The sequence below is a fragment of the Portunus trituberculatus genome, chromosome 18 (assembly GCF_017591435.1).
Source record: "Portunus trituberculatus isolate SZX2019 chromosome 18, ASM1759143v1, whole genome shotgun sequence".
Lineage (NCBI taxonomy): Eukaryota > Metazoa > Arthropoda > Malacostraca > Decapoda > Portunidae > Portunus > Portunus trituberculatus.
Genome location: NC_059272.1, coordinates 13,080,587 through 13,096,404, shown reverse-complemented (window position 1 = coordinate 13,096,404; position 15,818 = coordinate 13,080,587). Strand labels below are relative to the sequence as shown.

Genomic DNA, 15,818 nt, shown 5'->3' with positions numbered 1-15,818 from the left:
GAACTGAAAATGAAGAATTAAAAGTGGAAGTAGCGAACTACAAGAAATTGATGGAAGAAGGACTCGGTAAAGCCGAGAAAGAAAAAGAGAAGCTAAAAGATCTAGTTAACAAAGAAGAAGAAAGAGTACAAGATGTGATTAAAAAAGAAGTACAAGCATGGAGAATCCAAGATAAGAAAGACAAGGAATCATTTCAAGAAGTATTTCAAGAACAGTTAAAAGAAAGAGATGAAAATATGACAAGCAAAATGATAGGAGTCCTCAAGAAAAAAGAAAATTTAGTAAGAGAAATTGCGGAAAAAAGAAGAGTGTAATTATTTTTGGACTGAAAGAAAAAATGTTAAATATAGACCAAGAAGGGAAAAAGACGAAATGAAATCAGTAAAAGACCTACTAAAACATCTGAATGACGAGGATAGACAGAACTTAGAAGAGGAAGTAGAAGAAAACCATAGAATGGGACCATATCAAGAAGGAACAGTGAGACCAATTAAGATATTACTAAAATCACAAGCAGCAGCAGAAGAAGTACTATATAGAAAAACCAAACTCAGAGAAACAGAAGGTTACAAAGATATATATATATAAGGAAAAAATAGAAACGAGGAGGAAAGGAAGAGACACAATGAACTGGTGGCAGAAGCAAGAGAAAAAAAATAATGAAAGGTCAGAGGAGGAGAAGGCATTTTTTTGGAGAATTATAGGAGACAGGATAAGGAAATGGTATACAAAAGAGAAAGAAGAGAAAAAATGGAGCAAGTTTAACTAAAAATGATAAGAACAAGAGATTAAAAATGATGTATACAAACATAGATGGGATTTTATCTAGTAAATTAGAATTAAGAGATTACATAAAGAAAGAAGAACCAGATATTGTATGCCTGGTGGAAACAAAGTTAAATGAGGCAATAAAATAGACATAGATAAAAGGTATAATATATGGAGGAGAGACAGAGTGGGTAAAGGAGGAGGAGGAGTCATGATGATGTTAAGGAAGGAGATAGTGGTAAATCAAGTGGAGTTTGGGGAAGGAAAATCAGAAATACTGTATGTTAAGATGCATATTAACAAAAGGAGTTAACAATCATTGGAACATATGTGCCACCAAAACAAACTCATGGACTAACCAAGAATATAGAGACATGATAGATGACACAATAAGGAGTCTTACAAGAATCATTAAGGAAAGGAGAAAAGTGATATTGGTAGGAGATTTCAACTGTAAGGAGGTAGACTGGGAAAATTATGAAAGTGGTATGGGGAAGATGCCTGGGAGATAGATTCCTGAACCTAATGATAGATAATTTGATGGTCCAAAGAGTAAAGGAAAACACAAGATTCAGAGGAAACGATGAGCCGCAAGATTAGACCTAGTTTTTACAAGGGATATACCAATTAACGATGATATAAGATACAAGTGCCCATTGGGAAAGAGTGACCATGTAATATTAGAGATGGATATAGAAGAAGGAAAGGAAGATAGAGATGAATCATACAAAGGAGACCGATTAAATTACAGAAAGGCTGATATTGAGAATCTCAAGAACTATTTTAAAACGTAAACTGGGAGGAGATGGAAAACTCATTAACGGTTCAAGAGAAATATAACTTATTTTTGGAAATATACAAAACTGGGGTCAGGGAATATGTTCCGAAATATAGACCTAAAGAAGAAGGAAAGAAAGATTGGTTTAATGCAAGATGTGCTAGGGCAAAGGAGAAACGAGATGGAGCATGGAAAAGGTGGAGAAGAAACAGAAATCCAGAAAATAAGGAAAACTTCAAAACAGCAAGAAATGAATATGCTAAGGTGAGAAAGGAAGAAGAAAAGAACTATGAAAAGGACATTGTCGAAAAATGTAAGGAACAACCAAAATTGTTCTACAGATTCATAAATGGAAAAATAAGACAAAAAGAAACAATAGAAAGGTTAAAAGGAGAAAACGGAATGGTGGAAGACCCAAAAGTATGGCAGAACTGTTAAATAGTAAATTTCATGAGGTCTTTACTAAGGAATCCAAATTTGAAAGACCACAGGGTAATAGAGAGACTGTCTATATGAAAGAGATTAAAGTAACCAAGCTTGAAATAAAAAGTTGATGACGGAATTGGATGAGGAAAAGGCAATGGGACCGGATGAAGTCTCAGGCAGAATACTGAAAGAATGTAGGGAAGAACTAGCAAGTCCAATATACAACATCATAAAATGCTCAATAGAAAATGGAACAGTGCCAGTGGAGTGGAAAAGAGCTGAGGTGGTTCCCATATATAAGAGCGGAAGGAAGGAAGAACCTTTAAATTACAGACCGGTATCACTAACTAGTGTAATATGCAAGATGTGTGAAAAAGTAATAAAGAAGCAATGGATTGAGTTTCTTGAAGACAACAAAATATTATCAAATAGCCAATTTGGTTTTAGAAAAGGTCGGTCATGTGTGACAAATTTATTGAGTTTCTACTCTAGAATAGTTGATAAAGTACAAGAGAGAGAGGATGGGTTGACTGTATTTATTTAGATCTAAAAAAGGCTTTTGATAAAGTGCCACATGAAAGATTACTATGGAAGTTAGAGGAGAAGGGTGGCTTAAAAGGAAGCACATTGAGATGGATGAAGAATTACTTAAGGGGGAGAGAAATAAGGATGATAGTTAAAGATATGAAGTCCAAGTGGAGAACAGTAGACAGCGGAGTGCCACAGGGTCAGTATTGGCACCAATACTTTTTCTCGTATATATAAATGACATGCCAGAGGGAGTGAACAGCTACATAAATCTGTTTATGGACGATGCGAAACTGTGCAGAGTCATTAAACAAAAGAGGATTGTGAAATACTACAGGAAGACTTAAACAAGATCTGGAAATGGAGCAAAAATGGGAGATGGAATTCAATGTGGACAAAAGCCATGTCATGGAAATGGGAAAAGTGAAAGACGACCAGTGGGAATCTATAAGATGGGAGATGGAGTAGAACTAGAAAAAGTAAAAAAGGAAAAGGACTTGGGAGTGACAATGGAAGAAAATAATCAACTGGTAAGCCATATTGATAGAATTTTCAGAGAGACGATAATTTGCTAAGGAATATTGGAGTAGCATTTCACTATATGGACAAGGAAATGATGAAGAAATTGATAAGTACTAAAATAAGACCTAGATTGGAATATGCAGGAGTTGTGTGGACTCCATAAAAAGAAACACATAAGAAAATTAGAGAGACTACAAAAATGGCTACAAGAATGGTTCCAGAATTTAAAGGGATGGCATATGAGGAGAGACTAAAGGCAATGGATCTACCAACCTTGGAGCAGAGAAGAGAGAGGGATCTGATACAAGTTTATAAATTGATTAACGGAATGGATGAAGTGGATAATGAGAAACTGATTCTGAGAGAAGAATATGACTTTAGAAGCACAAGATCGCATAGTAAGAAACTAAGGAAGGGACGATGTCTTAGAGATGTTCAAAAATTTAGTTTCCCGCAAAGATGTGTTGAGACTTGGAACAGTTTGAGGGAGGAAGTGGTGTCAGCAAAGAGTGTACATAGTTTTAAAGAAAAATTGGATAAGTGTAGATATGGAGACGGGACCACACGAGCATAAACCCCAGGCCCTGTAAAACTACAACTAGGTAAATACAGTACCGTCGCTCACAAGAATCAGCTGATCTCCACTACCTATTTGTTTTGGGTTTGCAGTGGCCTGGGCGAGTAATGTAGACTCGTTTTCATGAATACAGTGTTACAAAATCATGAGTAAGGAAGAGATTCCATTTAAATGCAGGTATGAGACACAGGAAAGAATGAAAGCTGATGATGACTATGTTGGTGAGGGTGAAAGAGCATTTGAAGGCTTTGATACGGCACATACTTCACTATTTAATAGTGTTGACTATTGAAGATAAATTAGATAAATGGATAAAGCAGAATATGGGAATGAATGAGAATGAAGAACAGGAAAAGAGCTCCAGAATTTAAAAGAAAGGATAAAAAGAGTGGAAGAAAATGAAACTAGGCTAAGAACAGAAAATGAAGAATTAAAAAAGGAAGTAGCTAACTACAAGAAATTGATGGAAGGACTCAGTCGGTAAAGCCGAGAAAGAAAAAGAGAAGCTGAAAGATCTAGTTAACAAAGAATAGGAAAGAGTACAAGACGTGATTAAAAAAGAACTACAGGCATGGAGAATCCAAGATAAGAAAGACAAGGAATGATTTCAGGAAGTATTTCAAGAACAGTTAAAAGAAAGAGATGAAAATATGACAAACAAAATGATAGGAGTCCTGAAGAAAAAAGAAAATTTAGTAAGAGAAATTGAGGAAAAAAAGTAATTATTTTTAGCCTGAAAGAAAAAAATGTTAAATATAGACCAAGAAGGGAAAAGGACGGAATGAAATCAGTAAAAGACTTACTAATACATCTAAATCATGAGGATAGACAGAACTTAGAAGAGGAAGTAAAAGAAATCCATAGAATGGGACCATATCAAGAAGGAACAGTGAGACCAAGTAAGATACTACGAAAATCACAAGCGGCAACAGAAGAAATACTATATAGAAAAACAAAACTCAGAGAAACAGAAGGTTGCAAAGATATATATATATATAAAGAAAAATAGAAACGAGGAGGAAAGGAAGAGACACAACGAGCTGGTGGCAGAAGCAAAAGAAAAAAATAATGAAAGGTCAGAGGAGGAGAAGAAGGCATTTTTTTGGAGAATTATAGGACACAGGATAAGGAAATGGTATATAAAAGAGAAGGAAGAGAAAAAAATGGAGCAAGTTTAACTAAAAATGATAAAAACAAGAGATTAGAAATTATGTATACGAACATAGATGGGGTTTTATCAAGTAAATTAGAATTAAGAGATTACATAAAGAAAGAAGAACCAGATATTGTATGCCTGGTGGAAACAAAGTTAAATGAGGCAATAAAAATAGACATAGATAAAAGGTATAATATATGGAGGAGAGACAGAGTGGGTAAAAGAGGAGGAGGAGTCATGATGATGTTAAGGAAAGAGATGATGGTAAATCAAGTGGAGTTTGGGGAAGGAAAATCAGAAATACTGTATATTAAGATACATATTAATAAAAAGGACTTAACAATCATTGGAACATATGTGCCACCAAAAACAAATTCATGGACCAATCAAGAATATAAAGACATGATAGATGACACAATATCGAGTCTTATAAGAATCATTAAAGAAAGGAGAAAAGTTATATTAGTATGAGATTTCAACTTTAAGGAGGTGGACTGGGAAAATGATGAAAGTGGTATAGGAGAAGAATCCTGGGGATTTAGATTTCTGAACCTAATGATAGATAATATGATGGTCCAAAGAATAAAGGAAAACACACGATTCAGAAGAAACGATGAGCCGGCGAGATTGAACCTAGTTTTTACAAGGGATATATAAATGAACGATGATATAAGACATAAGTGCCCATTGGGAAAGAGTGACTATGTAATATTAGAAATGGATATAGAAGAGGAAAAGGAAGATAGAGATGAATCATACAAAGGAGACTGATTAAATTACAGAAAGGGTAATATTGAGAACCTCAAGAGCTATTTTAAAAACGTAAACTGGAAGGAGATGGAAAACTCAGAAACAGTGCAAAAGAAGTATAACTTATTTTTAGAAATATACAAAACAGGAGTGAGGGAATATGTCCCAAAATATAGACTTAAAGAAGAAGGAAAGAAAGATTGGTTTAATGCAAGGTGTGCTAGGGCAAAGAAGAAAAGAGTTGGAGCATGGAAAAGGTGGGGAAGAAACAGAAATCCAGAAAATAAGGAAAACTTCAAAACAGCAAGAAAGGATTATGCTAAGGTGAGAAAAGAAGAAGAAAGGAACTATGAAAAGGACATTGTCAAAAAATGTAAGGAACAACCGAAATTGTTCTACAGATTCATAAATGGAAAAATAAGCCAAAAAGAAACAATAGAAAGGTTAAAAGGAGAGAACGGGATGGTGGAAGACCCAAAAAGTATGGCAGAACTGTTAAATAGTAAATTTCTGGAGGTTTTTACTTAGGAATCCAAATTTGAAAGACCACAGGGTAATAGAGAAACTGTCCATATGAAAGAGATTAAAGTAACCAAGCTTGAAATAATAGAGTTGATGACGGAATTAGATGAGGAGAAGGCAATGGGACCGGATGAAGTCTCAGGCAGAATATTAAAAGAATGTAGAGAAGAACTAGCAAGTCCTATATACAACATCATAAAATGCTCAATAGAAAATGGAACAGTACCAGTAGAATGGAAAATAGCTGAGGTGGTTCCCATATATAAGAGTGGAAGGAAGGCAGAACCTTTAAATTACAGACCAGTATCACTAACTAGTGTAATATGCAAGTTGTGTGAAAGAGTAATAAAAAAACAATGGATTGAGTTTCTTGAAGACAACAAATTATTATCAAATAACCAATTTGGTTTTACAAAAGGTCGGTCGTGTGTAACAAATTTATTGAGTTTCTACTCTAGAATAGTTGATAAAGTACAAGAGAGAGAGAGAGAGGGATGCATTGACTGTATTTATTTAGATTTAAAAAAGGCATTTCATAAAGTGCCACATGAAAGATTACTATTGAAGTAAGAGGAGAAGGGTGGTTTAAAAGGAAGCACATTGAGATAGATGGAAAATTACTTGATGGGGAGAGAAATAAGGATGGTAGTTAAAGATATGAAGTCCAAGTGGAGAGCAGTAGACAGCGGAGTGCCACAGGGGTCAGTATTGGCAATACTTTTTCTCGTATATATAAACGACATGCCAGAGGGAGTGAACAGCTACATAAATCTGTTTGCGGATGATGCGAAACTGTGCAGAGTCATAAAACAAAATAAGGATTGTGAAATACTGCAGGACGACTTAAATAAGATCTGGAAATGGAGTAAAAAATGGGAGATAGAATTCAATGTGGACAAAAGCCATGTCATGGAAATGGGAAAAAGTGAAAGAGGATCAGTGGGAATCTATAAGATGAGAGATGGAGTAGAACTAGAAAAAGTAAAGAAGGAAAAGGACTTGGATTGACGATGGAAGAAAACAATCAACTGGTAAGCCATATTGATGGAATTTTCATACATAATTTGCTAAGGAATATTGGATTAGCATTTCACTACATGGACAAAGAAATGATGAAGAAATTGATAAGTACTAAAATAAGACCTAGATTGGAATATGCAGGAGTTGGGTGGACCCCCCATAAAAAGAAACACATAAGAAAATTGGCTACAAGAATGGTTCTAGAATTTAAATGGATGACATATGAGGAGAGACTAAAAGCTATGGATCTACCAACCCTGGAACAGAGAAGAGAGAGAAGGGATCTGATGCAAGTTTATAAATTGATTAACAGAATGGATGAAGTGGATAATGAGAAACTAATCCTGAAAAAAGAATATGACATTAGAAGCACAAAATGGCATAGTAAGAAACTGAAGAAGGGAAGATGTCTGAGAGATGTTAAAAAATATAGTTTCCCGCAAAGACTTGGAACAGTTTGAGTGAAGAAATGGTGTCAGCAACGAGTGTGCAGAGTTTTAAAGAAAAATTGGATAAGTGTAGATAAGGAGACAGGGCCACACGAGCATAAAGCCCAGGCCCTGTAAAACTACAACTAGGTAAATACACACACACACACACACACACACACACACACACACACACACACACACACACACACACACACACACACACACACACACACACACACACACATTTTTAAAGAAACATATAATTTGCTAAGGAATATTGGAGTAGCATTTCACTACATGGACAAAGAAATGATGAAGAAATTGATAAATACTATAATAAGACCCAGATTGGAATATGCAGGAGTAGTGTGGACCCCTCATAAAAAGAAACACATAAGAAAATTGGAGAGGCTACAAAAAATGGCTACAAGAATGGTCCCAGAAAATTGGAGAGGCTACAAAAAATGGCTACAAGAATGGTCCCAGAACTTGAAGGGATGACATATGAGAAGAGACTAAAGGCTATGGATCTACCAACCTTGGAACAAAGAAGGGAGAGAGGAGACCTGATGCAAGTCTATAAATTGATCAACGGAATGGACCAAGTGGATAATGAGAAACTGATCCTGAGAGAAGAATATGACACCCGAAGCACAAGATCGCATAGTAAAAAGCTGAGAAAGGGAAGATGTCTGAGAGATATAAAAATATAGTTTCCAGAGATGTATTGAGACGTGGAACAGTTTAGATGAAGAAGTAGTGTCTGCAACGAGTGTGCACACTTTTAAAGTAAGATTGGATAAGTGTAGATATGGAGACGGGGCCACACGAGCATAAAGCCCAGGCCCTGTAAAACTACAACTAGGTAAATACACACACACACACACACACACACACACACTAGCAAGTCCTATATACAAAATCATAAAATGCTCAATAGAAAATGGAACAGTACCAGTAGAATGGAAAAGAGTTGAGGTGGTTCCCACATATAAGAGCGAAAGGAAGGAGGAACCTTTAAATTACAGACCGGTATCACTAACTAGTGTAATATGCAAGATATGTGAAAGAATAATAAAGAAACAATGGATCAAGTTCCTTGAAGACAACAAATTAATATCAAATAGCCAATTTGGTTTTAGAAGAAGACAGTCGTGTGTAACTAATTTATTGAGTTTCTATTCTAGAATAGTTGATAGAGTACAAGAGAGAGAGGGATGGGTTGACTGTATTTATTTGGATGTAAAAAGGAGTTTGTCAAAGTGCCACATGCAAGATTACTATGGAAGTTAGAGGAGAAGGGTGGCTTAAAAGGAAGCACATTGAGATGGATAGAAAATTATTTGAGGGGGAGAGAAATAAGGACGGTAGTTAAAGATATGAAATCCAAGTGGAGAGCAGTAGAAAGAGGAGTGCCACAGGGGTCAGTATTGGCACTAATACTTTTCCTCATTTATATTAACGACATCCCAGAAGGAGTGAATAGCTACATAAATCTGTTTGCAGATGATGCGAAACTGTGCAGAGTTATAAGGCAAAAAGAGGATTGTGAAATACAGGCAACCCCCACTTATTGAAGGTTCACACAACAAAATTTCGCTACAACGAAGGTTTCATTTTACTACCATCTGCTCATTTAACGAATACCAAACTCGCTTTAACAAAGTTTTATCCTGGTAATTTTTTTTCAAGTTTGAAAGCCCCGCCATATCATGCAAGCTGACAAGCTTTTGAATACACTAGCAGCCGCAAATACTAAGGCCTGCCTCAGGAGAAATCCTGGGACACCTGTAGAATCAAGATCAAGATCAAGATAAAGCCTCTCGTGGACAACACGCACCACTCACTCCCATAACAGCGTCAGCAGCAGCTTGTCTTAACTCGCTCAACTTCCCACCAAAACTCCTTGCAATGTGGCCTAGCATTCCTAAGAAGACCAGGAAGTCTCTTACTCTCGAAGTGAAGCTGGATATTATTCATAGACATGAGAGAGGCGAGAAAACTATAGCATTGCTGGCCACCATCTTGACTCCATCTACTGTCTCTACTATTTTCAAGTCAGCAGATTATTAAGAAGGCTGGTGAGACTGTATCTTCCTTTGCAAGCTAAAAGAACCACCTGAACTCGTGACTCTACAATGGATAAAATGGAAAGCCTTGTGGAAATGTGGTACATAAGTTTTGTATGCAGTACAATGATGCACTCTTTGTTTACATTCCACAGGTTGCCGGTTAGTGTCTTTCCCGTTTCACTCTCCCTCCCTTCATAAATTTAAGATCATCAACATTATACAGCTACGTACATACATACATTAGTGTACATTATAATGACTTAAATTAAATTTAACTGCCTAAATGTTAAACTTCATAAATTTTACTTTCATTAAACCTTTCACCGTACTATGATGCACTCTCACTTTGCTTACTCTCAGTGGAAGTTCAAGTCAGGGGTTAAACTTGTTATAATCGGTTCGCTTAACGAAATTTTGCTTAACGAAGTGTTTTTTTAGGAACGTAACCCCTTCGTTAAACGGAGGTTGCCTGTACTGCAAAAAGACCTAAATAAGATCTGGGAATGGAGTAAAAAGTGGGAAATGGAATTCAATGTGGACAAAAGCCATGTCATGGAAATGGGAAAGAGTGGAAGACGACCTGTGGGAATCTATAAGATGGGAGATGGAGTAGAACTGGAGAAAGTAAAAAAAGGAAAAGGGCTTAGGAGTGACGTTGGAAGAAAACAATCAATCGGTAAGCCATATATGTAGAATTTTTAGAGAGACATATAATTTGCTAAGGAATATTGGAGCAGCATTTCACTTCATGGACAAAGAAAGGATGAAGAAATTGATAAGTACAGGCAACCCCCGTTTAACGAAGGGGTTACGTTCCTAAAAAACACTTCGTTAAGCGAAACTTCATTAAACGAACCTATTATAACAAGTTTAACCCCTGATTTGAACTTCCATTGAGAGTAAGCAAAGCGAGAGTACATCATAGTACAGTAAAAGGTTTAATGAAAGTAAAAATTATGAAGTTAAACATTTAGGTAGTTTAATTTAAGTCATTATAATGTACACTAATGTACGTATGTACGTAACTTTATAATGTAGATGATCTTAACTTTATGAAGGGAGGGAGAGTGAAATGGGAAAGACACTAACCGGCAACCTGTGGAATGTAAACAAAGTGTGCATCATGGTACCACATACAAAACTTATGTACCACATTTCCACAAGGCTTTCCATTTTATCCATTGTAGAGTCACGAGTTCAGGTGGTTCTTTTAGCTTTCAAGGAAGATGCGGTCTCACCAGCCTTCTTAATAGAGTCTGCTGACTTGAAAATAGTAGACATTAGATGGAGTCAAGATGGTGGCGAGCAATGTTATTAGTTTTCTGGCCTCTCTCGTGTCTGTGAATAATACCTAGCTTCACTTCGAGAATAAGACACTTCCTAGTCTTCTTAGGAACGTTAGGTCACATTGCAGGGCGTTTTGGTGGTAAGTTGAACTAGGGAAGATGAGCTACTGGTGACGCTGTTATATTTTGACTGGGGAGTGAGTGGTGCGTGTGATCTTGATCTTGATCTTGATGCTACAGGTGATGCAGAATTTCTTCTGAGTCAGGCCTTTGTATCGGCAGCGCCTGTGTTGTCCACGAGAGGCTTGATCTTGATCTTTATTCTACAGGTGTCTCAGGACTTCTCCTGAGGCAGGCCTTAGTACCAGCAGCTCCTGGTGTATTCAATAGCCTGTCAGCTTGCATGATGCAGTAGGGCTTTCAAATTTGGAAAAAAATTACCTGGATAAAACTTTGTTAAAGCGAGTTTGGTGTTCGTTAAACGAGCAGATGGTAGTAAAATGAAACCTTCGTTGTAGCGAAATTTCGTTGTGTGAACCTTCGTTAAACGGGGATTGCCTGTATATATATATATATATATATATATATATATATATATATATATATATATATATATATATATGTATGTATATATATATATATACATATATCCTTGCAACCTTCTGTTTCTCTAAGTTTTATTGTTCTATATAATAGAATGTGGCTGTCTGTGATTTTAGTAGTAACTTAATTGGTCTCACTGTTCCTTCCTGATATGGTCACATTCTGTGGATTTCTTCTACCTCCTCATCTAAGCTCTGTCTATCCTTGTCATTTAGATTCTTTAGTAGGTCTTTGACTGATTTCATTTCCTCTTTTTCCCTTCTTGGTCCATATTTTACATTATTTTCTTTCAGTCCAAAGATGATTACACTCTTTCTTTTCTGCAATTTTCCTTACTAGATTTTCTTTTTCCTTAAGAACTCCTACCATTTTCTTTGCCATATTCTCGTCTCTTTCTTTTAGTTGTTCCTGTATCACCCCCTGAAAATTATCCTTGTCTTTCTTATCTTGGACGTTCCATGCATATACTTCTTTCTTAATCACATCCTGTACTCTCTCCTCTTCCTTGTTTACCAGATCTTTCAGATTCTCTTTTTCTTTCTCGACTTTACCGAGTCCTTCCTCCAGCTGTTTCTTATACTTGGCCAATTCCTTTTTAAGTTCCTCGTTTTCTGCTATTAGTCTCGCCTCATTTTCTTCTACTCTTCTTATCCTTTCTTTCAAGTTTTTCTGACACTCTCTATCCTGGTCTTCATTCTCTTTTATTCCCATACTCTCCTTTATCCACTTATCCACTTTCCTTTCTAACGTTAACATTCTCTTATGGAGGGCAGTGGTTGCCATACCAAACCCTCCAAATGTCCTCTCTCCCTCATCAACATATTCATCCTCCTGCATTCCTCCTTTGGTATCATACCTGCCTCCTGGTTGGAAATCCTCAATGTCTCTCTTTTCCCTGATCATCTTGTCCTACAATGTTTTTCTGAAAACGAGCACCACCCAGTCCCATGTAAACACAACAACAGGTAGTGGGATGGGATCAACAGTGCGGAGCGCTGACACCACATCCATCCTAAACTGTGTCTCTCGTGTGTATGTGTGTGTGTGTGTGTGTGTGTGTGTTTTCTCGTGAAGTTTCTCTCTTGTGTAAGAGAATGTCCTGGGAGTTATTTTGACACAGGGAGTGAGCATCATCTGCATCTTGCGTCAGGAATGAAACATCATGAACATCTTTTTTCCACAGAGAAATCTCAATATCCTCTTTGTTGGTGGGTGTGGTGTCTCCTGCTCACCCTTGTTGTAGGGGACACTCATCAACATCTTCACCTTGCTCTTCCAAGATAGCCTTGCCTCACCGCAAAAGGCAAGATTTGCCTTGTTAAAGGGCATGCTTGTCATCTGCGTCTCCCGATTGTGGGAAATTGCCATTTCCATGGCACAAACAAGCTTTGCCTGCATCATAGCAGCAGAAACAGTAACTGTCATCTGCTTTCCCTTGTTACAGGGAGCATTCCCAACCCAATTCACATCAGTACCTGAGAGCAGTCTCATCCAAGTGCATGCAGAAAATGATGGTGTCACTCAGGTACAAGGGGTGTTCATCACCTATTTATCCTCTGTTTCATCTTCACAGTGCCAGGGCTTTGTTCCTTCTGCATCTTCTCACCTTGGGAATGCAGCCTTACTTCCTTATTCGTGCTGTTATGATACTGAGTGTTTGCTGTCTTCCTCATGAAAAAAGGCTTATAAGGTACGCTCTTGCTCAGCTTTGGCAGTAATCACCATAGTCTCCTTTCAGGGAAGTGTCACCCTTCCCCCGTGGGATAAGTTTTTCAAGATCTTCATACAGTTTGGAAGCCAGACAGGAGTGTGCCTTCTCTACACTACATCTGGACATTATGCACTCTTCTGAGTATTCTTCACATGGGCAGGTGTCCTTGCTGGAACCTTGGAGGGATTACGTGGAATTTACTAACCCACATATTCAGCTATCTGTTCTTGCACTTTCATGAGATCAGTGGCATCCTGAACTTGCCTGTTAGACTTGCTCAAGCTCTCTTAGAGAAGGTTTGGGGACTGAGGATTCTTAGTTGGTCTTCTAAACACCTCTTGAAATGGGCTGACAGCCTTCATATGATTACCAAAGAGGTTGAGGCAAGGGTGCACAGTTGCCTTGTGAACAAGAATACAAATGAATTACCATCTAATTTGTCTAAGAGGATGCGAGCTTACCATGTTTCCGGTAACTCAAGAAAAGTATAGCCGTCCAAGGTTGTTCTTTTAATTTCCACCATCCTTTCAAAAGATGAAAAGTCTCTCACAGAAGGCTACCCTTCCTTTCTCTATGGATGACATACTGCATCTTGAATCCATCTTTCACTCATTGGAGAGAATTCCCTCTTTCCTTCCTTCTTCCATCCATCCTCCCATCCTGAGAACAAGAGGTAATTATCTCACCTATGAATTGGGGGTATATCTCTGAAGACATGGCAAAGTCAGTGCTAGAGCAGAATTCCAATAGGGATACATGATCTGCAGTCTCACAAATAAAGAACTCTACCCTTCTATTTTTTATGTAAGAAAAAGAAACTGTACACACTCCCAACATGTTTATATTCACTGAATGTGTCTTGTCCTCCTATCAGCTATGTTTTTAATGCTTCAGGGCAGAGTCTTCCCCTGCATAATGGTCAAGCTGCCAAAGTCTCTTGCCCTGCCTCCATGGGCAGAGTTTGAGACTGCAGTTTGCAGTGATAGGAATTGTGTTCATTAAACCCTCCAATTACTGGTTGTCTGACCCAAAAATGGCAGGAAGGTATGGTACCACAGGAAATGAGTATCAGTATTGTACTATGCTTCTTAGATGTGAACTTTTAAGTTCTTTTGTTTATTAATAATAAATCTCATCCACAGGTCATTGAAAATTTGGATGGATTGACAAACCTAAATAGTATTTTCTTGGGTAAGAATAGAATTACAAAACTGCAGAACATGGATTCCCTCATCAATTTAAAGATTCTTGGTGTGCAGGTTAGTATATTAATGATTAGTGTAGATTTTTTCTCTTATCCTTTGACCTTGAATATTGTTTTTATGTTTCTATCCATATTGTTTTCATTAATAAAGTAGTGTGTTATAGTTCTTTTTGAAATAGAGGATTTATTTCATGTTAAAAGTTTTGATTAGCAAAGTTGAAGAGTTTAGTCTTTAAAGTACTCAAATGATTGTGATCATAGGTTTTGATTTCTTACTTGGTTTGTGGATGTGCCATCTTTTGTTAATAATTTTCTTGGTAATAATGGCATTTATGACTTAGACATTGTAAGTATGAGTATACATAGTAAATATTGGTGGTTCTTCAGAATTTTAGGTTTTTGCCAAGTGTTTCCTACCAGACTTGTTTCTTGCCACACCATGTAGATGACCTTTAACAATAATGAAATTATTAATTATTTCAGAGTAATCGACTAACAAAAATAGAAGGATTGGGTCGCCTTGTAAACTTGGAGCAGCTGTATTGCTCCCACAATGGCATTGAAGTGCTGGAAGGCCTTGATAACAATGTGAAACTCCAAACCTTAGACATGGCTGTTAATAGGATAAAAAAGATAGAAAATATTAGCCATCTTACAGAGATAGAAGAGTTCTGGGTAAGTGTTATGAGTAAAAGTTTTATTAATTATAGTATTTTATTTTGTTAGACTGAAGGATTAGGAATACATACCTCGATAGAGGACGTGTTCCTGAAACACACATATTTCAAAATGGCTTATACTGGATGAATTTTTCCCCATAATGCTGAAAAATAGGAGCTTTCATTCTTTGATCCCATTCTCAAGTGTCCCAAAGCCTTAATGCCTTTCTTTGTTCACAATTTTATAAATACAAACTTGGAAGGAAAATTTCATCATTTGCTATTATATATATATATATATATATATATATATATATATATATATATATATATATATATATATATATATATATATATATATATATATATATATAAAACTGAGATGTGATTTATTTAAAGTTTGCCATTTCCATCATCTAGCAATTTTCACTGATATCTTGCTCTCTGCTTTCAGTTCAATGGCAATGAAATTAGTGACTGGAATGACTTGAAACAGCTTGAAAATGCCAAAGGAATACAGACTGTCTACCTTGAGGGAAACCCATTGCAGCGCAGTGCTGATTATCGTCGCAAGATTAAGATGGCTTTTCCATCGTTAACACAGATTGATTCAACTCTTTGCCGATAAGGTGGTAGTGAGGTGTTGTCATTTATGCATAAGGTACGAGTACACATATTTACACAGCTGTTTCCATTAAGTAAGGGAGTGCTTCTTTAATCCAATGGTTATATGCTCCAAAAACCTGATGATTGATGAATTTTCACTTTTGTAATGTATACATACCAATTAAACTTTTCAACTCAT

At 36.7% G+C, this 15,818-nt stretch overlaps 1 protein-coding gene across 4 annotated transcripts in view; it reads left to right on the top strand.

The window, feature by feature from the left end:
• The window catches only part of LOC123505441 (protein phosphatase 1 regulatory subunit 7-like), a 63,101-nt gene extending 47,283 nt beyond the window's left edge, over positions 1–15,818 (top strand). For all 4 annotated transcript variants that reach the window (XM_045256731.1, XM_045256728.1, XM_045256729.1 and 1 more), the window contains 3 exons: positions 14,293–14,409; positions 14,838–15,029; positions 15,468–15,818. In XM_045256731.1, the coding sequence (XP_045112666.1) occupies positions 14,293–14,409; positions 14,838–15,029; positions 15,468–15,641 (483 nt within the window). In that variant the 3' untranslated portion in view covers positions 15,642–15,818. The remainder of the gene's footprint in view (positions 1–14,292; positions 14,410–14,837; positions 15,030–15,467) is intronic.